This window comes from Aythya ferina, assembly GCF_964211825.1.
Source record: "Aythya ferina genome assembly, chromosome: 3".
In the NCBI taxonomy this organism is placed as follows: domain Eukaryota; kingdom Metazoa; phylum Chordata; class Aves; order Anseriformes; family Anatidae; genus Aythya; species Aythya ferina.
The window spans coordinates 20,217,761-20,244,004 of NC_140298.1; the positions used below are offsets into that span (position 1 = coordinate 20,217,761).

The window sequence follows — 26,244 nt, forward strand, 5'->3', positions numbered from 1 at the left end:
CTCTGCTCCATCCCCAGTATTTCAAGCCCTCACATCTAAAAATGTAGAGAGGAGCTGGGTATGCTCATTTGTGGTGGCATCTCTTCCTCTCCACTGGCCGAAGCAAACCATGCAGCTGTTCACAATCACTGTATTTGTGTAGTTGTCTTTGCATTTCAGGACAGAAGAGGATTCAAGCTTCAGACACTTTTTCTTTTTTCTTTTTTTTTTTTTAAAAAAAAAAAAAAAAAAAAACAAAAAACAACAAAAACAATGCATGAGAATATGACTTTGCATCAGAAATCTCTCAGATAGCGGTACTCATTATTACACCTCAAGAGAATGGGTGTATTAAAAGATATTCATTCATAATTAGAGTCTGGGGGGAAATTTGAACAGTGACAACCATATATTCCAGAACCTGTGCAGCTTGTTTCTGGATTATCAGTTGTGGGACCCCAGATCTGCAGGAAGCTGAGAGGACAGTGCCATGCTGCTATTTGTCATCAACAATAAAACACCTGAAGAAAACATATGCCTTTAAAGGAGCAAAGAAAGACCCTGAGTGCAATACCTAATTGTTTTTAATGGCTTAATAAGAATAAACTACATCTATTAATTAATGTACTTTGAGAAGCCTAATGAAAAACAACATTTCTATTTGTTAAATTAATACACATATCTTCAATATCAGATTTGCTTTAGAAGGACTGAATCCAGATAGTAACTGGAGTGAACAAGGCACCTGATAATGCTCCAACAACACGAGGTGAGCATTAGCTCTCATTAATTCATGTTCTTGGTGTTATTCGGCATCCTGGGCTAACCTGATGTGATGTAACAGGATGTGGCATGGCAGAATGCATCACAACGTGCTCAGCGTTGTAAAAGCAAACAAACCCTAAACAACTAAACTTCCTTTCAGACCCTGGCATGGAATCCAGCATTCCTCATCAGACACCGTCTTACTTTTATTATCAACGTGTTATACCTTGTGTTGGTTGTTGAATGAGTATTTTCTCTCATCTGTTTTCTAAACCAGCAAAATAGGTCAATGTATCTTCATTTATAAACAAAAGCACAGAATGCTGCTTAAAGCTTTGCCCTACTGAGGGTCTTTTCTTTCCCTCCTCTTGTCTTTATTTGATATTACACAAACCTAGCCTTGCCAGGGGGAAGTCTATGGCGATTAGGAAATACATGCCATTATTTTCATAAACCCTTTAAAAAAAAGAACTAATTGGACTTTAAATGAACCTGAAACATTAGAGCAAAAGCAAGCACAAAAGCAGGAGCTGTGGCACTGCATGCCCCGTCTAACAAGGTGTTGAGCACCAAAGCCCAAGGGACTCTTGGTGCTCTCACTGTGAAGATTAGACAAGAGCACTCGCGCAGGACACAGCAGGAATATGAAGGGACATGAAGTGAGCAATCCCAGCAGACAGACTGTTGAGATGTCAGTCAGGCACTCTGCCTCCACCACCTTTCACAGAGCTAAACATCTCTTTATGTCAGAACAAATTGGGCGATCCTCAAATCTTTTTTTCCTTCCCCTGACTTCAATGCGATGAGTGCAGGGAACGAGAGCGAGAGGAAGAGCGGGAGGGAGTGTGAGGAGACAGTTCAGTTCAGTTCACATGAAAGCACCGTGACATGCTACAAGGCTGAATACTGATATTGGCAACTCTTACAATCTTATCAGAGAGGCACTAGCAGCAGCAACCCGTGCAGTACAGACCTCCCCACTCTCCAATTACACCAGGCGACTTCTCCCTTCTCAAGCAACCCACAGTGTACTTTGAAAATAATCCCCTACATTTGATCAAAAGCCACAAACACAAGCACATTGGTTCCTTATTTTTGAGCGTATTTACTTTTGCAATCTTCCCTTGTTTCTTCTACCTTTCCTTGTTATTCCATCACGGAGTCCTAATGTTAACTGGCTTCTAGCACAGAGTTAAAATGGAGACTGTATCGTCCACAATCTTATTTTAATGACTTGGGTTTTCTTGCAAAAAATCTGTACAGGGTGTATGGTTCTTTCTCTCTCTCTCTTTTTTTTTTTTTTTTTTTGGACCACAAAAAGTGTGCACAGAAGTTATTTTTGCAGCATAACAACAGTAAAGAAATCTTCCCACTGACATCTCTGAATGTTAGAGAAAATTCAGTACAATTATATAGAGGTATAATAACTGCACCGATTGACTATTTTTATTTTATTTAACTCAAGAAACATTGCCTTAAAATGATCAGACAGTTTTCATTCTTAAAAAAATAAATAAAATAAAATAATAAAATAAAATAAAAAGAATCAAAAGAAAACAAAGCTTACCTAGGCAAGATGAAGCACTCAATGAAATCACTGGGACAGCTACCTTCAAGAGCAGCAAGATTAAGCTGCTAGTGTACCTTTAGATTAGAAAGGTGATGAATAATATTTCTTCTAAAACCAAGTATTTAACTACGAAAAAAAAGAATAGCTTTGATTTTAAAAAATCAAAGTGAAAATTTGACAAGAAAATATAATTAATTGGTGACTGTCAGGCCTAGCTGTCTACTCTTTAGATAATTTATACAAATGATCATGCTTGCAATAAACTTGTTAAGTCACTTCTATTTTTTTAAAATATGGATAATATTTTTTGAAAGTTGTCTAATATGGGAAAATATTAATTCATTATAGTTAAGGAACAGATATATTACAATTTCAAGTTTCCATTTATAACATTCAGATTGGTAAATGTGTATATGGTTTGGACATTACCAGACCATTTACTGCCCATTACCGCCAAGAAAAGAAGCCCATACTAGAAGAAACTGTGCAGCATTTCTGGCATTTGTTAAAGGAAGAAAGCTTTATAGGAAAAAAGAATACCACTGATTTTTACAGGTGTTTAATAAAGATAAGCTGAAAAAAGGGTTCCTATTTTAAGCTTGGTGATAGCTAAAAATGCATTCAAATATGTTCAAAAGCAATCTGAAGTCTCCTAAAAATGGGTGTTTAAAAGTATTCAAGAAAACAGTAAAAATGCAAATAATATTTGTCACATTATTGTAGGATATGGGACAAAAATGCTCATAAATTCAAAGAACCCTGCTGAGGCAAACTGCATTTCATTTAAATATGACTTTATTTCAGAGTCATTAAAACAGAAATAATGTTTGTTGGTTGCATTGTAAAGGTTACTATGAGAAAACAGCAAAAGTTTGCCCATAGTAGAATGTGTGGTGTAAGGGACTGTGAGCATAACTACCTTAATTTTAGTTGTTATAACCCTGGCATAAGAAATAAAAAGACTTAATGTAATTGATAATTTGCTACTGTAGAAATACCACAGTAAAAATAATGAGGAAGCACCAGTAATTTCATGAATCTACATCCGACATTCCCTCCTTCATCCACATTATGAGACTGATAAAAAGAAAAATAACAAAAAGGGTGACAAAAGTGACTGCTGACTTCCCACTTAGAAATGTGCTCAGTGCTGAGAAAGAATGAAGTATACAGTGGCTCGTACTTACTACAACATATATACAGCTGCTCTTGTCCTCCCGTTCCAACTTTTTTCCCACCTTTTTTTTTTCTTTTCTTTTTTTTCTGTCTGGAAAAATAAACTCACCTAATGTGGCCCTTAGGCTGTACAGAATACAGACTAATATTCTGGTTTTAATAAAAAACCTTAAATCACACAATTAGAAACATCTAAGCTTACTGAAAAGAGATGTTTTCTAGCTATAACAATGAAGAGCCTTCTTCAACTTGAGTTAAAAAGCTTTCATTTATGTAGACTGGCATAAGTGTGTCTATACTCACTTCTATAACAGTGAAATAATGCTAGAAGACCCCCCAAGCTCTGGAGTTGCCATTTTGAACCTAAAACTGTCCACTGCAGTCAAACAGCAGTATGAATTGATGGTTATTTGTACATGTAAATGAAGACTTAGATGTGCACGGAGACCTTGATTACACAGACATGGAGTCAGTGGCGTGACTACTGTGAGTAGTTTTTGAAGACGGAATCAAATTAAGCATCCCATTAAACATCTGATGTAGGTAAACGAGCTCCCAGGTCTTAAAATTTGATCCATCTTGTTTTCCTTCATCGACGGGATCCATTTGTATTTGTAAAACTCAGTCATGCACATACCTTACTCTTGCTTAATTCTGTCACTGTCTTTGAATGCATCCCGTACAGCACTTTTGTGCAGTTTAAATCCAGCTATGAAGACTTATTGCAGTTCTGACACCAGTGTTAACATAATTTGGCACCACACCCCACTCTGGAGCATGGACATACCTAGAGTGGAGCGTTGCAGCCTGTCCCGGTCTGGTGAGCCCACGTGCCTGGTGGCCTTCACCATGCCTGGTGGCCTTCACGGTACCATCAGTGGCGGTGTGCTACAGGGCTGACTGCAGGGATCTGGGCATGGTGGGTCTGCGTGTCACCCCAGTTAGCATGGATTCCCAGCAGCTGGGAATAATTCTGGGAGTAAGGGTGGGTAACCAGGAAGCCTGGACACCCCCTGGAGGTAAAGCCTGTGCCCTCGAGAGCCTAGCAGTGCTGGGGGCTGGGCAGCCCTCCTGAAGGGGGCTAGAAGACGAACGGTGCAATCATTTCCCTCTTACTCAAGAGACCAAAGTCCCTCAGCAAAACCACTGTTGTTTCTACCAGATGTCTCTTTTTGGCCAGCAGGACAATCTGAACCATTTCCTGTCTCTCAGACAAAAGACGTGGCCCTTTCCTGAAGCTGCTATGAACAGAGTTTGGAATAACACCCTCAGGCTTATGCTGAAGACCTCCACAACAGCCCAGATATATGTGGCACCAGTGGGAAGCACAGCCTTCTGGAATCTTCACGTGGCCTACACAAATCTGCATTCAAGTTATTTTCTTCGAGCCTGAAATTGATTTGTGATGTTCTCTCTGCAGACTCACAATTTACATAATTTGCCATTATTCTTGCATCACACACTACTCCACTTCGTGGGCTAAATTCTTCTCCATGGAAGCAGTGAGGCGTGGGCTTAACTTTAAGCACAAGAGGTCCTATGAGACTTCTGTGCTACTGCTCACATGCTGCACTTAAGCATATGCTGATTTACTTTGTTGTATGGTATCCTATACCTAACGTGGTTTTGCGCAGCTATTAATATTGGACACACAATATCTGCAAGAACTGGGCTTATTGTCTCTGCAGACTTGCGCTACTATACCAGCATCTCAAGACATCATTTTCATAACAAGGAGGAGATTTAATTTCTGCAGATTTGTGTAAAAAACAATTTGGAAACTTTGCAACAATGATATTGCTTCCCATAAATGTGAAATCAGTAAAAACATCATGAGGCAAACACAGCACACTTGCAATATCATTTTTTCTAGCTTAAGTACCAGCATTATTCAAAGACATTACACTGTTAAGTATCCAAATAATTCATTCATCTTAAGGATTGAAAGCATAATATTATTTTGTTAAATTAAGCTCTCTCTTTTTCAAATCCCTCTTTTCCACTTAAACTGAGGCAATAAAGGCATCTGAAAATGAGTCTGCGCATAAGGCTTTTATTTTCACTTTTCAGATTTTGCACCATTCCAGCTGGGGCATGCCCTTGCCTCGTTGCTGAGTACCAAAATGCTTACTTTTGCAATTCCCTGGTTCTGAACACAAAACGAACCTTGAGCTTTATCATCTCATTCCTACCTTCCATTGCTAGCAGGAGGGAGGAGGTTGGCAAGGGAAAGCGTCATTTGCCTTTAACTTACTGGCACCAATACAGTGTCTCCAGTTAAAAAGAAATGCTGATAACTGAAAGTGACTGTTTAAAATGATAGCAAAGATCAAAAGTTCTGACTACAGCAGGGTGTAGGGGGGTGGACAGCACAGTATTAAGCACACCATATTAATTGATGAACATCAGGACTTTGTGGTCATTTAACACTCCCTATAAATGTAGACTTGATAACAGTTATTGATCTCAGTTTTCCTGGAAGAGGATCCCTGGGCTCAGCAGTGAGCAGTTTTGCTTCTCTCAGTTCATAAATACAAGAATAGACCTATTGCTCAAATGCCATCCTAACTGCTGAAAATGAAGTAAAAGTGAAGCTTCAATGCAATGCCGAAGAAATACATGTATACCTCCACAGGGTTTTTTGAACAGGTATCCCAAGGTTTATATAGCCTCAAATTTTCTCATGGGAAATATATAATTATCACAGCTGACCCTTGTTTCCACACAAAAATATTTTTTTTTAGTGAAAGCCTAGTCAAACCATAGAAGTAAGTATGTCACTGTTTTTATTTAAGATGCTTATTGCTCTTCCTTGTATTACCACGGAACTGGAACACTTCGGACCATTAGTGAATTCACCCAAGAGCCTACAAGGTGCAAGTACAAGCTTCTCTGTTGCACAGGCAAGAAGACACAGGAGGGAATAGGAAGTACGAGGCTACTGCATCCCCAGCACAACTCTGTCACAACAGGAAATAATGATGCTAAACTGGAAACAGCTATTGTCTCTCTCGTCGCTCAAAACTTTTCCTATGTTCTTGTTCTTTCAAGCTTTTTCTCCCTAAAACTATGCTATGCTATTGGCAGGTCAAATCAGAAACTGATTTCTAACTCATTCTGTGATACTGCCAGAAGCATCAGACATCACTGATAATATAGAACATCAATTAAACAGAAAATTAATCCTCTCTCTCACTCTTTCCATCTCCCCTTCCCCAAAATCAGGAGAACAATCTCTGCATCTTCTGACCCCTAGTTCAGATTAAACCTGGATGTCGACGAAAGGACCTAGAAGGAGGTGCACATCCCCTCCTACACAGCTTTAAGAGGAAGCTACGCAAGTAGATGAACTATTGAACTCAGTGCTCTGTCTTAAAAATACATTTCGTTGGGATCGTTAATGTACATATAAGTACCCAAAAGATGTAACAGAATTCTGAAAAATGAATTAAGGACGTATTGCCATCAACTCCAACAAAATAATAAAAGTAGAGAGATTAAGAGGCAAGAATATCTTTCTGAATTGTAAAATAGGTTTATAGGTCTTCTAATAACAACTTTTACTCAAACCTTACATAAATAGGCTTATATGATACAAATATTATGTGGGCTATGTGGAAACTACAAGGTCCCTAATCATGTTTAGGGATTACTTGACAGAACAGAGACATTTCATTCCTATTGGACCTAGGGATTACAGCAAAGAAACATCTAATATTCCATTTTTTAATTTCATGCATTTTTTATTTACCTTTAATGATGCTGTATATATTCATCATCCTGAAATATTAAAACAGTATGAAAAAAGTAATAAATTGGTGGAAAATTTAGGGAATGGGAATGCAACAGCACGCAAATCATACACTATCAAGTGCTTGATACACATTTAAAATTACTGCCTAGTACAGCAAAGCCAAATTCCTGGCAGATTTCTGAAGCGCAAAGTCACAATAAGAAGATCAGCAGAACAGACTGAAATAATAGAATATTCATCCCCCTAATCCATATGCAATTCTTTAGGGCTTTTTTTTAACAATGCATATGAGGTCTGACTGTATTCAGGATTTAAATAAGTTGTCTCTCTCTCTCTCCCCCTCTCTCACACACACAGGCACACATACATACACACACACAGTATTTCTGTTATAAAAAGAAAAAAAATGCATATACAGTTATCATTTCTGCTCTAGTGCACGCACATTGACAAGGTTAGCACATCTCCTCACACCTCAGATGAAACAATAGCATTTTAAGCAACAAAAGTGTTAAAAGAAATACATTTATTCATGCCATTGAAACCTCCTGCAACAGCTTTGTTGGAAGAAGGGGGCCTAGTTTGCCTGGGAAAGGGATTTATTTATTTATTTATTTATTTATTTTAACTCTTTCTTACTTCTTTCTAAATAATTACTGGTTAATTTAAAGCAATTTCACATTTAGTTATTGGCAATAAAATTTTGAAACCAGTATTAAATCTTTGAGATCGTGCACTTCTCTCTAGACAGATGTAATTTTAGATCTAGTATTGTGTAAAGGGACAGAGACCTAGAGACGAATAAATCATCAGTCAAAAGACAGATGCTGATGATAATAATGATACATGTAGAAAATATGTGTGAAGATGGACGTTGGGGAGGTGTAGTATAAAACTTCCATTGCCATGCAGGAGCTCACCTTCAGTAGTGCAAAAGCCACAACGGAGTGTCACATGCTCCTCCAAACAGCACTATGAAGAGATTCATACCAAACTAAACTGATGTGCAAAGCTTGGGATCAAGCAAGTTTTGCACAAGTTTAACTCCTTGATCAGGCTTCAGGGCATCAACACCACTGACAGGTTAGGCATAAAACGAATGCACCCAAACGTGAGGCCTTTGTAACAGTAATACTGATGTGGAGTTGCTAAATAAAGGTGCCTCTCTGTGATAATTACAGTGGCCACATGCAGCAAGAGACTTCCTTGCCCACCATAACAGATCTTGTCACAGCTCTGCTAGGTAAAGGAGTGCCAGGCCAGGTGACAGCGCTTAGAAGCCAATCTGGTAAATGAGACCAAAGAGACACATCCTTCTGAAGCCCTGAATAATCAAATGTAGCTGCATGCTATTTGCACTAACAGGCCTCAAGAGAAATGGCCTGGGCTGGAGGCTGCTGCCCAACATTGCCCAGGACTTTGGGTTCATACGTGGTGAGGGGCACGCTGATTTAACTCCCTTCAAATTATGCTCATGTGATATTAGCCAAGCCATAATATTAATTGACATTGCTATTGAAATTGCAAGATTATTGTTTTAATTTGCTACAGATTAAATGAGCAACGTAAAAAGTATTTAATGAAAGATTTTCTTTTTGGTAAGGATCTACGCCCTTTGGTAAGAGCCTGCTGTGATTTATGCAGCCATGGTGCCAGAACCTACCCATATCGTCATAAATGCCTTCTTAAAAGGATCTGTGCTTATTATTATATACCTGTTAGCAATATGCACCTACTATCAATAGATTTGAGAAAAAAATCATGGCCATACTGAAATCAGCAGGAACACTCCAGCAATGGCAGGGCTAGAACATATCCATCCTCCTTATGTTGCTTTATAGGCACATAAGCAAAAGAACAAGCATTCTGAGAAAGGACTTGATCTGTATGGGTGAGTAGGGTGTTGGAGTTGTGGAAGGAAAAGAAGACAAAGCATAAAACTTCTGCTAGAAAATATAACGAGCAAACAGGCTCTGTTAATGAACATTGAACTTCGGAGAGAAAGACTGACAGACTCCCTGCAGAGCTGTGTTGGACCACATCTAAATCTGAAAGGTATAAGGAGTTGCTGCAAACATACCACATTTTAAAAGAAAGAGCAATTAAGTACAGGTACAAAGTATCACTTATTTTTTATTTTTATTTTTAAGGCTATAGAAGGAGGCAGAGATTTATTAAAGAGGAATAAAGGGCAGCCTCTGAAAATTAGGGTATACTTGAAATACACAAGCATTCTTCCTCCTGCAATCCTCTATTTACAGGATTAGTGAGTCTTTATTTCAGTGAAGTTAACTTCTGATTGTGACAGAAAGCTAGAAAAGAATAGGAAAGGCTTTGCCCAAATTTCCAAACTTTGTTCCAAGACAGAGGTACTAAAGCTTTTCTGCAAATGTTTGTTAACACTGTAAACACTTTTTAGTGTGAGGAAACAAAATATTTCTTGTTCACACTATTCAGGGAAATGGTTCAACCGTCTTCTTTGGAAAGGTTCTAAGCAAGCAACATGAGACATATATTTGGAATATGAAAGTTTAATCCTACTCATTAAAACACGACAAACTTATAATTAACTGAGAATGGAGTCAATAATGAGAACATCTTTCATTGTAATGATGTTGGTACTATCAGCTTGTAGTATGGGAATACGCAATGGAAAGTAAAACATAATATGGGAAATAACAAGTAATTTTTTAAAAGAAAATGGCCTGAAAGTTTTTACTTCAGTCCAATCTTTAAAACATAAATTTTAAATACTCACAAGTTACATTTTCCTGTCATCAGACAAGATAATACATTACATTGTTTTCCTGTGATGAGGAATAATTCAAGGTCTTACATTGCCTGATTAATCTCACAACCAATATTTAGAAAAGGTTTCTCTTTGAGCTAATCAAACTTTACAAAAGCAATCTTCCAACTATGCCACATTCACTGATTTGTAAGATACCTCAAACTTGTGTTTTATTAAATGCAGCTTAAATTAGCAACAGCTCTAAATCCACTTGCTTATAACACCCTCTGAATCTCACAATGTACATAAAAAGAAAACACATGCAGATCAAAATTATTAGGGCAAACTATTTTCTTCTTAATCAAAGATGCCTTTTTAGTTAGATGTCATCCAGCCACATCTCTATGATCATGTTATGTTGCACTTTTGGGGGGTTAGGTTCTGACAACATCCAGCTTCTGGAACTGAACTGCCTTGACCTTACAGAATAACTTCTGTCCAGGGGTTCTTCCAAATAAGGCTTATATTTATACATCTGAATATGTAAAAAAATATTTTTTTATACATATGAAAGAGGATTTGGCTTGCTGATTTTTGCTAACTTTCAACATAGAATTTTATGATGTTCCTAGGCTTTCGGTATCACAAAATTATCATTAGGCCAAGGGATATTTCTACAGAAGAGCACCGTCATCATGGGACAGCTGCTACCATGAGGACTACTAGCTGGAATGCACTACAACATGAACACAAAACACTATGGGAAGCATGGAAACACCTTCACAATCTTTTTTTAACATTGGTAGTTCCCTCTTTTTCTCTGAAAGGCCATACACATGTGAACAGGATTTTCCCATGGTTTGGGAACCTGTTCAAATTTAGTTGCACTACTCTCAGAACTGAAAGAGACTCTTGAATTAGCACAGCTGAGCAGGAAGACAGAAAATATGAGAGAAGTATAGTATTAACTTGCTACTTAAAATACTCTAAAAGGAATTCAGGCTTTCAGCTTCTTCTTATGTCACATTTAAGTTCTGGATGAATCTCTTTCTGAGCTATTGACTTCCCTCTATTTCTTCATGGTTGCATGCGACAGAAAAATGTATTTAACACAGACAATGTGTGTTCAAATGATCTAATATAATACTTCATTAACAAAGACTCACATGTATCAGAAGTTGCTAGTGCAATTCTTTTTCAGACCTGAGGAAGGATAACCAAATATTGGGTAACACACTGGGAAGACTATCAGAGAGTTTCTCTATTTGTTTATATAAATGGGCCAATGCTTCAAAGCACTTCAGAGCACTTAACTAAAGCAAACAAGCACTTGAACTTTAAATATCTAGCAAGAGGAGCTATTGACAAGTATGACTTTACTTAGTAAATCCTAATATCTCTGCGAACTTTAATTCATACAGTCTCTTCACAAAGAGAAGCAGCAGACTATCTCAACTTCAGCTCCACTGCAAGGCACACAGTGAGAAGGGTGAGCAACTGCATATGCCCCTTTTATTTTATTTCTTTTTGTTAAACACAAACTGCCTTTTTTTTTTTCTTCCCCTATATGGGGACCCTGTGCCCACGGTAGTCTTTAGAAAGCTGTTTCTGATGTTAAATCAGAACATTATTCTCTCTCATTTGGCCTTTAAAGTGGGATTTCTCCATCTTAAGAACATTTTTTTCAACTCCTTGCTATCCACAGGCAACTAAGCATCGATCAGGGAACATCACAGTTACCAAACACTGCTCTATTAACTCCCAACAGGTGTTAGAAATGCAGTAGAAATACCTTCCTACACTCAGTAAAAACACTGAGCAAAAGCATTGCTTTGCTAAGCAGTCACGTAATGGGGTTAGTTTCACATGCACCTTTTTGGTCTTCATCTTGTAAAACACTCCCTAGCTACTGCAATGTATACAATTACAGTGGTCACTTCTTCATCAAGAAGAGTGTGATTGGATGCACATATGCATTTCCGCTGAGAAATCAGCATCCAAAGAAATAATCTAAATTATTATTCTGTTGGACAGTATTTTTTTTTTCCCTTTGCAACATTATGATTTCATGTAGGTCAAGTACCATGCAGCTTCATAACTGGACTTTCTGCCAAATCACGTTTGCAGCTGTACTCTGAGAAACGGTGAGGATTTACACATTCAGTGGCAATTTTCAGAAGGAGAATACCACCAATATATACCATGTCAGCTCAAGTACTAAGTTTGCACTGAGAACCATGAAGGCTGCACTTAAGCTTTTCCATCTAGCAGCCCATACGTCCCACTAGCAGAACTCCTGCCAATGTACGACTCATCCTGCAGGACTCTTTGCTTTTTATTTCTCTGAATTTGTTTTGCATACAGTCTGTGTAGCATAGCAGAAGAAAGGTAATGGAATAAACCTTTACTTTTCCTTTGTTGCTATATCTAAAGAGAAAGAAAATAAAATATTTTTAAATTGTATTCTGGAGTTTGAGAGCCACACTGGGATTTCATTTTGCTAATTTTAGGTTACACGTTTTCCTCAACACAAAGCATGTTTTGAAAAAGTTTACAGAATGATTTGTAAAAGTGTGTGCTGGGAGGAGTGAGGGTTGCTTGTGTGTGCACATTTGTACAAATGCGTGTAAATTTGGCTGTTAAAGATTTGCATGGGCCAGTCTGGTAATGAAGACTCTTCAAAATCCTATCTTTCCAGAAAACAAACAAACAAACAACAAACAAACAAACATACAGAAGAGATGCAGTTAAGCATATGAACTACTCAGAGATTAGGCTTCAATCTAGGTACAGTTCCTGAAGGAAACAGCTTTGAAACTTCTTTGAAATACCCTTAAAGTTATAATTGGGTTTTAATACATAAAACAGCCAAGCAATTTAAATGTTTGGAAAAGAAAACAGGCTGTCCTAGAGTTTATGAAGTGATAAGCCTGTTTCTTATGATTAACTATGAATCCTGATTTCAAACATGACCGTCTACTAGCAAATGCTCTCCATAGCTGACACTGTAAGATCACGCAGTGTTTATCAAATGAATATTCCAGGGCCCAAATCTGATATTATCCCCCTGCTCTACCCTCCCCTCAAACCAGCTTGGTTTCTGCAGAAGTATTTTTGCTTTCTACTCTTAAACAAGAAGTGAAAGCAGAATTAAGGTTATTTTTGGGGTGCTCTGCTCATGATACATTTCAGTCTACTTCACAAAGAAAGTCAGATTTGGATATACAGAATGCATATCATGATGTTCCCACAAGAAACTGAAAATAAACAGAAAAATATAAGTGTTCAAGGATAATGTGGTGCTCTCTTATTTAAAGAATAATTATTAGTAGTGAAAGACCAATGAAATAGAGCCAGGACAGCATAAAGTGTGTTTCTGGGTATCAATATCCCAAATAATATACCATTTCAAAGCAGTGATAAAAACAAGACTATGTCAAAAGAATATGGAATTCAGTTTTCAATATGCTGTAAGTAATGTGATCTAATTTAGAAAGCCCTCCAAATTCCCATGGTTTTGGTAAAAATGAATTAAAGGGTGAAATTAAAGAACAAAAGAAAAATTTAGACAAAATGAACTGAGAAAGAAGAGACAAAAGCAGTGAAAAGAAACAGATACAGGGAAAGTACTGGTCTACTTTATTCTAATAATAGAGTCATCAGAGTATCTGCATGCACTAACACCTAATTTGAGCATCCTGAATTCTGATCCTGATTTCCAGAGATGGCAACTACATATTAAAAAAAAAAAAAAAAAAAAAAAACACCTTAAATTGCTCATTACTAGAAATAGATTGATTTGCATGAGAAAGGTATAGAGTTAGATTCCCATTTCATTTACGAACATTAAGATCATAGACTGAAATCTCTAAATAAGCCCTAACCCCCAGGTTAACACTTTCTGCTTGGAGGAAGCAACATCATTGCCCCCGGGAACTGGGCTGCATGGAGCAGGCCCAGCAAAAACTGATCAAGGGCTTTGGAGATGAGCATGGGACCCTGCAACTCTGTTCTGTGTTCAAAGACAAGCCGACAGGGAATCATCAGAATGGGAAAAGTCATCACCAGTGAGAGGCTGGAACGTACTTGGGTCGGTCTGAGCACCTGACAACACAAGTCAGTCTTGCAAGCAGCTCAACGGTCAGCAAGTAAGGACCGTGCAGTGAAAGCACAAGGATCAACATCCAAAGCTGCAGGCATGCTCTACTTTTCTATTTCTTGTTGGCTTTCTCCCCTTCAGCAAAACTTGCTGGCAGGGGTGGTCAGCTGCTTTGCTTCTTCTTATGTATGTCAATTTAGAGTGACCAAAGAAAAGCGAGTTTATCCTAGAAACCAGGTAGGAGTAGTCCAGCATGGTGTACGCTGGGGACAAAACATGCTGACTGCAGAATAACAGCCGTCATTTTCAACTCTGTTATGTTTTGCAAGGTTAGGAGGTGTTTTTTTGTTTTGTTTTGTTTTGTTGTTGTTGTTTTTTTTTTGGGGGGGGGGAGAAGGGGGAGAATCAGGGGAAATGGACGCTAAATTTAATATAAGCAAATCACCAAGATATTAGAAAAGCAGAAGCTAATTTACCTGCTTCTTTAGAGAATAGCTCAAGGATCTAAGTTATTGTTTTCCCATACTTCCAGCTCAACTCTAAATATTACATTGTCAGAATCATCATCCCCTGAACGCTACATGTGAAAATTCCTAATTAAGCATTTTTGTGCTTTAATACTTTCTCTAGGCACAGTTGCCCAAATAGTTAAGAACCACCTCAATGATCGTCAGACCTATGCTGAAATTTGGCATCTCCCTTTGTTTTGCAGTGGAGAGTTTGTTTTACCCCAGATAGTGGCTTGTGAGCTTTGAGGACAGTCAGCCACTAGGATCTTTCTCATCTGCAAGTACCTAGCACGTTTCCTTGTTTTAACATACTGCACAGTTACAGCAGCCAAAATGCATTTATTTAACATCAACAACTAAAACCCCGCATCCGACCACCCTGGACTCTTGGAAAGTTCAAGAGCAGGACCCACATTTGACACGTCAGCTTGCAGCAGCAGCTCACACTTCATCCCTCTGAAGCGATACGCTTCGAGAGGCAAACCACAGGCTCCTGGCTGCGCTCTCCCACCACCCCAGAGGCTCCTGCCAGCACGTTCCACCAGACAAGTGCACAGGAGAGGGCACGAATCCCCTTCATCAACTCACCATCCTTTTCTAGTCACATTCACTACGCATTGCATTAGAAAATCGTAACGGTGTTAAAATATTTTGGCAGGATTTGTTATGGCCAGATCACTCACTTCCTTTGGGACACACAAAGCCTCCTCTGGCAATGAAACAGCCAAAATGTCAGCAAATCCTATAGAACAAAAAAGGGTCCGTCAATGTAAAGCCTAAATGAATCTCTATTAAAAACAGAAATCAAACAAACAAAAATATGCATTAAAAAAAACATGAGCATAAAAAGAAACAGCAGAGAAATATTCACTTTTGATTAACATTTTCTTTTTCCACCCTCCAGAAACTTTTTTAGCAGCATTACAATGTATTCATCACAAGGTGCTATTAGAGCACAAGCTCACTCCGAGTGTTACCAATTCGCGGACAGATTAGAGGGCACATTAATAACATAGTTAATATGAAGTGTTTAGAGCCTTTACGTCTGTGACAAATACGACTCAGCCAAATTTCCTGACCATTGAGGCCACGGAGGAACAATTTGGTAGATTTCATCAACAGCTCTAATTATGTTCCTGTCAAGTCGAGAACAAAGTAATCCATAACTGGGGGGCTGCTCAGAGACAGTGGCACACAAGAGTAATTTATGCCCAAGACACAGGGCCCTTGCTGTAGTTAGTGAGCACAGTGCCTGACTAACAAGTGGGTTCAAAAAGGAATTTATTAGGAAAAACACAGCCCACCGGCTGCGAGTAGCTTGTCAGGTGCAGGCTTATGAGGTGTTACAAGGCAAAGTCTACAGGCAAGCCTCGTCTATGAGACTTCCCACACCCATACTCGTCCCTGCCTCTTTGGGTTTAAAAAGCGGGTTTTCAAGCTCAAAGCATTGCTTAACAGGGAAGTGGGACCCGAGGACTGGTGAGTACATGGCCATGACTCCGTGCTTCAGAAAATCTGTTCAGTCGTCGGGACACAGGTAGCACCCTGAAGCAGAGCGGATGCCCTTTCGCGATCCTATAAATAATGCGCTAATGAAACACCCAAAGGGATTATTAGTAGCAGTAGCCTAAAATGCCACCATACACGATACGTTTCCTACCACAGCCCAACTATAAAACAGACTGGGGAGGGGTGCAAATAGGAGAGAAGCCGTCAGTTAATTTTGAGTCATTTTCCACCATGGTCTATATTGGGATGCAACCTCTGTGCTTTCAAGCAGGATAATTTCATATGTGACACTCTTGATGCATTTCACAAAAAGTCTCTTTCAGTTGGGACAGGCTACTTTTATAAGTAGTAAGATGTTAGAGAAAACAGCGTTATGCATTGCAAATGTAATTAAGAACAGTATCTATAAACCTTTGGAAAAAATAGCAATAGGAAAAGTTATACTTAAAACATTCTCATGTGACAAAAACCAAATACAGGATGGATTTTAAAGCAACTTTCTGAAGTTAGCTGTGAGCATACACTCTTGTCAGCAGTCTCAGGTTTTTATTTAAGAAGACAAAAAAACACAGAATTTAAAAAAAAAATAATAAAATAAAAAGTAATTTTACATCCCTTTCTTTGATACTGAAGAACCAAGCTTATAAAACCAGTACCAGCAGCCAGAAGGGACTGAAGCCCAGGTGAGGGGAGCACTCAAACAAGGCCCACTTTGAAGACTGACCTGCATGGGGGCCTGGGAAGGTTGCTTTCTTTTTCCTAAGTTCCCCACTGGTAAAGTAGGCACCAGCATGTGTAGGGAAGGACACTTGTCCCCACATGCCGTATCTTACCGACGTATTTTTGAATTGGCTTCACTAAACTACCTCATAAACAGTGGCACAGAGTGAACACAGGATGCGGCTGGGGAGCACTACACAAAACCCCTCAACCTCTTCTTTCATGCTTTGCAAAGGAGTCTTATTCAAATTTGCTTGAATACATCTGAACTGGTAACTTCTCTGCTCTTAGGTTTAGGGAATTCCCCTGCACCTCCTGAGCTGGATGGTATTCGTCTCTTAGGGAGGAAGCACTTCACAGAATTACGATTACTCACACCTTACAACACTTTGCATCCAAGGATAAACAAAAAAACAAACAAACAACACTTCACAAACATCGATGGCTTCAACTTCACAGCGAGGTAAAGCAAAAAGGGAAGGACACGATGTTATTCTGCAGATGCAAGAAGAGAAAACTCTAGTAAATCACCCAGAGGGTAACCCAGGAGCCGAGCAATGCTGGACTTCATAATTCCCCGGCTCGTGATTCAGTCACAAGACACGCTTCCTCTCCTGGTGAAATGTCATGCTGCCTCATGCCTCTGCTACAGAACACATTTTAACCAAGTGTAGCAAAAGCATGATGATCCCATTAAGTATCTAACATCTAATACCTTGTGAAAACTAATTTAGTGCTTTATCAAATCTCTAGTTTGTATGTAGAGCATAAACTGGCTACATTTGCTAATAGGGCAGATTGACCCATCCCATATATTATCAAAACACATCAAAGTCTGCTGGAGGACATAGCCTTAGCTACTTATTATCCTCTGCATTAACTCTCTCACCAGCTACTCCACCAATACGTTTCCCTGCAACACATCTGTCACGATTTTGCTGAGAAATCAGCAATTCTGAGCAGTGCAGTGGTCAGAGACAGATAACAGGACTAAACCCATTGTGGCCACTCGACTTCCCAAACTCCCGTTAACTGGCACAAACAGAAACCTGCCGCTCCAGCCTTGCACAACAGCACTCCACTGCCGGGCCCCTGAGATTCGCCCTCTTACTTAGATTTGTATTTTTAGAGCTTTCGTCATTCACATGATTTCTTCAAGATTTATTACATACAAGAGAGAAACAAAGCTACATGCCAGCAGCTTCAAATTTATAAGATGATTTTTTTTTTTTTTAAAGCAGAAAAAGGGCATCTTACACAAGAGAACATGTGGCTTAGTAATCAGGAAAGAAAGTGCCAGAATATTACTAATAATAATGTTAGCAATATTAGATCAAATGAGAACATCTTTTGTTGGCTCGGATGCTGTGCAGTCGTATTCCTGCCTGTAATATATTTAGGGTATTATTTGTGACAGTGTGTAATGCATTGTAAATTTTGAAGCCACACTTCTTAATGGCTGGGAACTAACATAAATGGCAAAGATACTTATTTATTTAATTATAATTGCTACTATTCTCTGTTAGGTAGTATTTGCCTTTATCTGGAAATGCTGAGCCATTGTACATGTACTATCTAGCTACCTGAATTACCAATTATTGCCATAACCCAGAAGGTAATACTAGAATATTCCTGAAGAAAGCCAAAACATACTCTCCCTTGTAAAAGAAACCAAATCTACTCCACTGAGAAAATTCGTCTTTCACTTTTCATAAGTGACTGTATATAGTTCTAAGATATAAGCACATCCCTAGTCACTGAAATTGACAAAACATTGAATTCTATAGTTTCAATCATTTTCTTTTTCTATAGACAGTTTGTCAAGCTGTTGTTTTTTTTTCTTTCTTTCTTTTCCCTAATAAATTCTAGCCCTCCATATCTTTAAACCCTAGTATAAACAAGTAAAAGGTATTTTGCCATGCATGAGGGCTGTTATTAGAAGTTTTCTTGGTGATTTCAGAGCCCATTAATGATGAGCTCATTTCTCATATAGAGAATATTAAAACCTGCTTAGAGTCCAGCTGTGGTTTAGCATCACCAACCCAAGCAGGCCAACACAGAGTCTCCTGCTGGGTAAAACTTCTAACAGGTGAACTTCTGGCTGGGGGAATACATCAAACAGAAAACAAAGAAGTGGCCAGTGAGTTAAAATATAACAATTCTCTTACTGAATTTAACTGCAAATCTTTGGAGCTTTATCCCCCCACCTTCCTTCCCTCCCCTCTTTTTTTTTTTTTTTTTTTTTTTAAATTCTGTTTTTATTTTGAAATCACAGGAACTACGCAGCCTAGCAAGACTGTAATCACTCAGCAGGAACCTGGCACAAGGACAATACAGCCACCAGCCAGGCAGCAGGAAAATGAAGGAAATCTCTCTCTCCCTCCCCCTATGTTGCTTAAAAGGGGCCCGGCGTGAATGAATCTTCCCGGTAGCCACCAACAATTTCTTATTCCTTCCGAGCAATCATCAATTTCAGCATCAAGTGGTTTAGTGGATCCACAACTGGTAGTGGCAGCCGAGTAAGCCCAGCATGCAAACGTTTTGGCTAATTTAAAACCCTTGTGCTGCCGAATCAAACATGACAAGACAACAGTAAAAAGAGAGGCTATTATCCCAAATGAGAGTCGGCGGATGGCTGAAATTGGCTTGAGTGGCAGAGACAAAAGAGGTGGAAGGAGCAGGGACAACCAGGCATGATAATACCAGATACAGCACTCGCTTTTTCCCCCACCCCCTGTGCATCCACACATATCGCTACAAGGAGGAAAAAAGGCAACATTTCCAAGTTCCACAGACAGAAAAAAAAATCACATAAAAGGATACAAAATAAATTAGTAGCTGGTAAAACATTTGCCCCATGGGGATGGAGAAACTTAACTTACAAGAGACGTTGCCCCTGCGATAGAAAAGCTAGCGCTCTGAACAGTAAAACTGTCATTTCCTACCTGAATTAGTGTCCTGCTGCCCAAAGTTCATTACCATGAGTTGAGGATCGGAAGCACTGATTTAGGACAGAGTAACCTTAAAACGAGAATAACCTGTGGTGCAGCTACCAGTGAAGGGCTGCTACCTGCAGAGAGCTCACCAAGTGCCCAGATCTCAGAGAGCTGCTAGGGGAGGAAAAGTGGAGGGTAGAGGAATTAATTTTGCAAGGCATTTGGGAGGCCACGAGCAGACTGATGATGTTCAGAGCCGTGAACCCTGGTGATGGCTTGCAGCTCACAGAATGACGACCTGTGGGATCACTGGAGAGCAAGCAAGTTGTCTTTTGCAAGATTAACAATTTAAAAGTGCTGAAATTAATTTTGTTTAATAGCTGTGGGTGCAGACTCCTTACAAAGTAGGTTGCAAGGTCAGCAAGCCTCCTAAAGACTTTTAAAATGCAGCTTTTTATAGGGACAGTAGATTTAGGGTGGCTTAGGGCTTAAAGATCTAAAAAGCAAAAGAAGTGCAAAAGGTCATTTCCTACCACTTCCAAATCTTGGATGAAGACACATTCTCTATTTCACTTCTCACTCTGCAACATGCACTTACTGGTGCATTCAAAGCTACTTGAAGCAGCATGGGCTTCTTAAGCAGACAAGGTGAAAAAGACAGTAAAATCAAATAAGAGAACCAGACTAACGAGAATGTAGCAGCCTCCTCAGAGTCACACTGGAACGTGTCTACCTGTGTTGCAAAGAGTTGAGGGAAGGAAATTAAAAAAGGAGAGTAAGAGACTAGGAGGAGAAAGGCAAGGGCAGGGAGAGTGCTCACCATCCCGGAGCAGTTCGCCTGTGATTCACATTGCTTCCTTACGTGAGGCCATTACTCTGTAAAATACTGTAATTTTACAGAGTGTGTGAAGGAGCAGCTGGACTTAATGCTGAAACCCAGATCAGCCACTTAAGACACACACTTGCTCGACTTCACACCCTAATACCTGTGAGCTATTGCAACGTATCAGAATAGACTGACCATAGCTCCATTATAGGACACTTTTCATCCTACCCTTTTATAATAGCATCCAACAAATGGCATAGGTAGAATTCATAGTGAGCGTAGGTTTGGGAAATGGAAACAGTGCCTCTTCTCTGCACCACTGTATAGGAGGGTCTACAGTCAACATCGCCTGAAGAAATCCTGAAGAAATTTGCGCACACACACACACACCATACAAAAAAACAACTGCCCAATTCAGTATTTATACATATCCACCTGGGGTTCCTCATGGAACCAAGAAACCACATGAGAATCTGATCACAACAGATACAGCACACAGGTTCATTTCAACGTGCTCACTTCTCTTAAATCCTTTCCCCCCCACAGCGTGAGGGAAGCATTGGGTTCACACTGCGAAGGACAAAGCCATTCAGTGGAGGTGCACGCTTCTGACACACAGCACATCATGGGATCACGGGACAGGCAAGTTTCATCTGCTCCTCTGCCAGATCCAGGCAAGCAGAATCGCCTTCAGTGTTCGGGGCAGCCAGTATCAGACAAATGCGCTGTCCTGCATAATGACACTGAGTTGCTACGGCTCTGCAGGCGGAGGGGGCCATTTCCCTGGCAATGAGGTAACTGCCGGTCATTAGAGAGAACAGAATTAATTCAGCCGCAAGCTCATCTCTGACGGTGGCCGAAGCAAGTGCACCAGCCATTTTTCTCTGCCGGTTCCACAGGGATTTAGAACAAAGAAAGGGGCCCCTGAGAAACACTCAAGACACCACAGGAAAATCATTTTAGATGCATATTAATACTGCCACTGAATGCTGTGTGTTTTCAAGCTGACACATGCTGTCATATGTAGTATTTGTTCCCTTTTTAGTCTCAAAGTTGAATTCATATCCTCACACAGCACTTCAAGAAAACCCCAGTTCACAGTTCAGCAAGGCACTGCTTAAAAGGCAAGCCTGATACAGGTCCTTAGGGCACCTCATCCATCCTGCACTTGGATGGCATTCTCCACCAAGGGACCCCATTAGGAAGGAAGGGCAAACTGAAATCCTAACCCAAAGCAGCCTGAAACAGCACCAGCATACTGGTATAGCAGCGATGGATGAGACTCCATTTGTCTTCAAAGCATGGGAAGCCAATATATCTGCTTCACTGCAAACTCAACTTTACTTTCCAACCTTGTAGTGTACTTAAAGCAAAAACGTAGATCAGCTTTCTGTCTGGGGATAAAGCAGCAGAGAAGTGTCACCCAAGGCTCCAATTAAACAGATGGGAAGTGACGCACTTGCAGTGCAACTCTATGCAGCAAAACACCCCAAGATACCGTGTCTGTGTTACAGATCAATTGCCCAGGAAGGCAGAGCCACAACCTGCAGCTTTCCTCTCCCCTCCATGTAGCAGAGAAACTCAGAAGCATCTTGTGCTGGTATAAAGTGTGCTGGAAAATGCAGCTGCTGTAGGAACACTATCAATGCTGGAGATATCCCAGATCCTCCTCTACCTCAAGAAGGTTAGGCCCTTGCAAGCAGGAAGAAACTTTATGTTTGTTCTATGGCCAAAGTAATTACAGGCTTACCTACAGTACTTCATATTTCTCCTTTCATAAAAGAGCTTTGTGTTGTTGTTGAATGAACTGAGTATGAGGCTAGTGTTTATCTGGAAGTCTCTGAGATAAGTTTCAATCTGATCGAAGGAGCTACAACTTCACTCCCTTCAGGAAAGGTGATTCCTTTTATACCAGGTATGCATATGGCCAAGTGAGCTTCCTTCAACATCGTTTTCTAAAATATTTAAGCTTAGATAGGTGTAATTCCCTCATGAATGATATGTAGGTATACATTTTGGGGTATACTACATTGCATGTTAGTTCACTGAATATAGTACTGAAACATGAACTCACATTCTTCATCTGCGGATGCAGTTTCAAGGAGAACAGTCCAAATCTCATTGAAATACTTTCAAGGAGAGGTTCAAATACTATAACGTGAAAAAAGGTCTGGTAGAGAAGAGATATTTTTTTGAAAGCTTGTCACCTGTTTATAGGAATCTCTAGCCAGGGCTCTTATTTATTTTTCATCAGCATCTACTGTTGCAGATGAGATCTTCCTATGCCAGGAACCACACAGGTTCAAAGAGAGAAGACCACCATGACCAATACACAGTACAATTTACAGAGACTAGCCAGGCAGCTGCTAGGGACTAAATATATGTTTTTTCTGCTCCAGCCAGGAGCCTAAACCTAAGGTTATCCTGTCCTAGCATAGCACCATATCACCTCTAGTGCCAATTTGGCTGACTGGAACCGTATATATCTACCTGCCTATTCACTTCATATCAAGAAGAAAGCAGGAGGAAAAAACCAGCAAGGTCAGGTACTTACGTATGAGCAACATACCTCATATGAGGAACAGCTACCTCACGTGGACCCAAACCAACAACAGAAAGCCTTCTCCTGACCAGGGCACAATTGGTTGTTAATAAACAGTTATCCACTCAAAATGCCAAAACAATTCTCTTACTAACTGGGCTCAAAATCACAAAAGTACCTCTAACTAAAAGCCTTTTTGTGCATATGTGGTTATTTTCCCTGTAAATCCATAGAGAAGATGAACCTAGGTATTCTGCTAATCTACAAAATCTAGTTAGCACTGAGCAAAGGTGGAGTCAGATTCTCTGACACTCTATAAAGATTCACATCTTCAGTGACTACAAAAGCTGTATGGATGGGTTGTCTAATCAGACTGTCCCAGACCTCCTATTTAAACTCCTTGCCTCAAATTTGTCTCATTTTTATCCTACATGTCACACTCTTAGTTGGTCCTTGTCCAGCAGAAGAGTGGGAGAAACTCAAGAACCACCCTCTTCACTCCAGTTCTCCTTTGGGTTGTACTTGTTTCTCGTGAAACAGAAAGTGCTGCCCCAGAAGCTTGCTTTTTTCAACTTGTAATGTTTCACAGACCTCTAAAGGTCTTCAGGACCTCCACAGCTCTAGAAGATGACAGTGAAACAAGAAATTCTACTGCTCCCTCACCATTACTGGGCCTTGGCATTTTTTCCGGCCCACAGTGTGGCACTATTTTTGAATGACTTCTCTGAATGAAGAGCAGGGAGAGGAGAAAGTTGGAAAAACAGAAATGAGAACTTGGCAGGGGAAAAAAAAGAAAAAAGAGGCCTAAGACAGATTTCTGACGCTGTGACACAGTGGAAAAGAGCTTGCTTCTTGCTTTTCCTCTGAAACACAGAAAAAGACAGGTTCTGATAGTGAATTTGTAGCATACTATATGTATATATATTGCTATACTTAGTATTATTAAGCATCAATTGCAGGAAAGACATTAAGAACTGACAAGCCATGGCCATGAATCTGAACGTTAACTCTCTTCACTTCACCACCTTTCCTCCTAACAACCAGGAGACCAATACCACACCAGTAACTGCCACAAAAGTTTTCCCAAAACCATGTTAAAAGTCAAATGAATTGGATGCTCACTGAAATGCCCAGAGAACTGGGAAGCTTACTGTGTTTGTCAAAAAACTTTGCTGCAGTCATCTTTGAAGCTCTGTCTGTACCACTGGGACAAACACATTCCATACCAAGAAGTATCAAGAGGGTTTTATGATGCAGTACAAGGAAAAATAAATAAATAAATAAATAAATAATTTATACATCTCATACTTTCCAGTGATATTTTTTTTTGAAATAACACTGCCTTCTATCAGGAGACATCTCCCTTGCTTTCAGTAGGATTTTAGGTTTAGCACATGCAGAGGATTTCCATGCCAGCTGTTATTCTAGCACCATTAAAAATAGCGAGTGAATTAATCAAACCATCTTAAACCACACAAAAAAAAAAAAAAATCAAGGAAACCTGAAGCCCAAGATGAACAATGCTGTACAGACAGAATTAATTTTGTGTCTGTTTTCCCTCAGGTGCACAGAGTGGTCATTAGGGAACAGTCCAAAGGAGTTGAGGAAACTCATTACTGATGTTGCAAACCAGCATTCAGGGGCAGTTTGTTTCTCTTTTCCTTTCACACAGGGACGAAGCAGGAAAAGACTTTTGGGACCCAACCACACCATGGCGTGGGAACGAGGTGCCTCCAGCCCCGCTCCACAAACCATTCCATCAGCACAAGTCTCCGGCAGGTCGGAGACGAACTAACTTTTCCAAGGTATTAAATTAAAAGATGTTGAATTAAGTTAAACGCCCCACATTGAATTGACATTTCCCTTTTTTAATGCAAGCTAAGATTGATGAAAAATACCACTTATCTACATTAAGGGTCAAAATATCCAGCAAAAGAAGCCTCTGGTTCAGCGCGTCAGAGCAAAGTCAGTCTTACATAATCCGAGGACCAGGACGCGGATCACATTCTGATGATCCAATTAATGGTGGGATACTTTGCAATCAGCCAGGAAGCAAGGCCCCTAACAGATTGTGGGGCTGTAACATCAATTTCTTAAGTGCATTTAAAGGATTACAAATGTTAGTCCTGGCTTGAGATTGAAACACCTATTGAGGTGCTCTGAACCACATTACAGTAATTGGGTACCTGAATTAATGCCATTTCTTCTGATGGGTGAGTTGAATACATTGGAATTACGGGTTTCTTTTGCTGTATTTCACTTTCAGCCTTTTTTTTTTTTTTTTTTTTCCTCCTCTCCTCAGAGCATAAACCTGAGGCAGAATATCTCTTTTTATCTAGTTAGCTTTAATTACAGCCTCAGGCAGAGGCACCCAAGTACTGTCCTAATTTTACCTTCTACTTTGTTTGGTTGGTGTTGTTTTTTTTTGTTTGTTTTGTTGTGTTTTGTTTTTTTCCTCCTTATTTTACCACACAATGACATTAAGACAGGAATAAAGTTACTTTTTCTTGAAGTTTTGTCGGGGAGTAGGGGGGAAGGCTGTTGAGAAACAGAGAAAGAGAAATCTTTCTTTTCCTTCCCATAGCCCTCTTGCACTATGTAAACCTTTTTATGCATGCACCAGATACCATTTGCAGTGCTTTACACCTCCAGAGAGCTAGAACCAGGGCTGCCTCAATTAGTCTTCTATTCCTTCTGAGGTCAGTTCAAGTAAAGGTCTCAATCATATCAAATTGGCAGGAATGCTAACTACCTGGGTATTTCAGACCATCCAGAGTTCAGCTAAAACACGTAGCTGGTTTCAAGCGTACTCCATGAATATAAACTGTACGCATAAAACTGTATGTGTGTGCCAGAGACTACACTTACGTCTAAAATAGCTCGGGGCACAGGGTTGTTTGTAGAGTTATCCAGCCACCACCTCTGTTAGTCTGCAGCATACAGCATAAAGGCTGCACACACTTTCCTCTTGTATCATATGAGTTTTGATAATTAGTGTTATAGCAGGGAATTCCATCCAGTTTTGCCCTCAGCCTATGCAGCACTGACATTTAAGTGACCTCGGCAGTGGTTTCTCACTTGCAGCTAACTGGAACAAACACAGCCACGATATAAAGACCAGGCTGTGG

At 39.7% G+C, this 26,244-nt stretch overlaps 1 protein-coding gene across 27 annotated transcripts in view; it reads right to left on the reverse strand.

Moving 5' to 3' along the window:
* The window catches only part of ESRRG (estrogen related receptor gamma), a 404,916-nt gene that overhangs the window by 218,868 nt on the left and 159,804 nt on the right, over positions 1 to 26,244 (reverse strand). For 7 of the 27 annotated variants that reach the window (XM_084512449.1, XM_084512450.1, XM_084512453.1 and 4 more), the window contains one exon: positions 15,172 to 15,325. The exons of 14 other annotated variants lie outside the window; for them this stretch is intronic. In XM_084512449.1, coding sequence (XP_084368575.1) covers positions 15,172 to 15,206 — 35 coding nt within the window. In that variant the 5' untranslated portion in view covers positions 15,207 to 15,325. The remainder of the gene's footprint in view (positions 1 to 15,171; positions 15,326 to 26,244) is intronic. 6 more of the 27 variants (XM_084512433.1, XM_084512431.1, XM_084512443.1 and 3 more) reach the window with 1 other exon arrangement.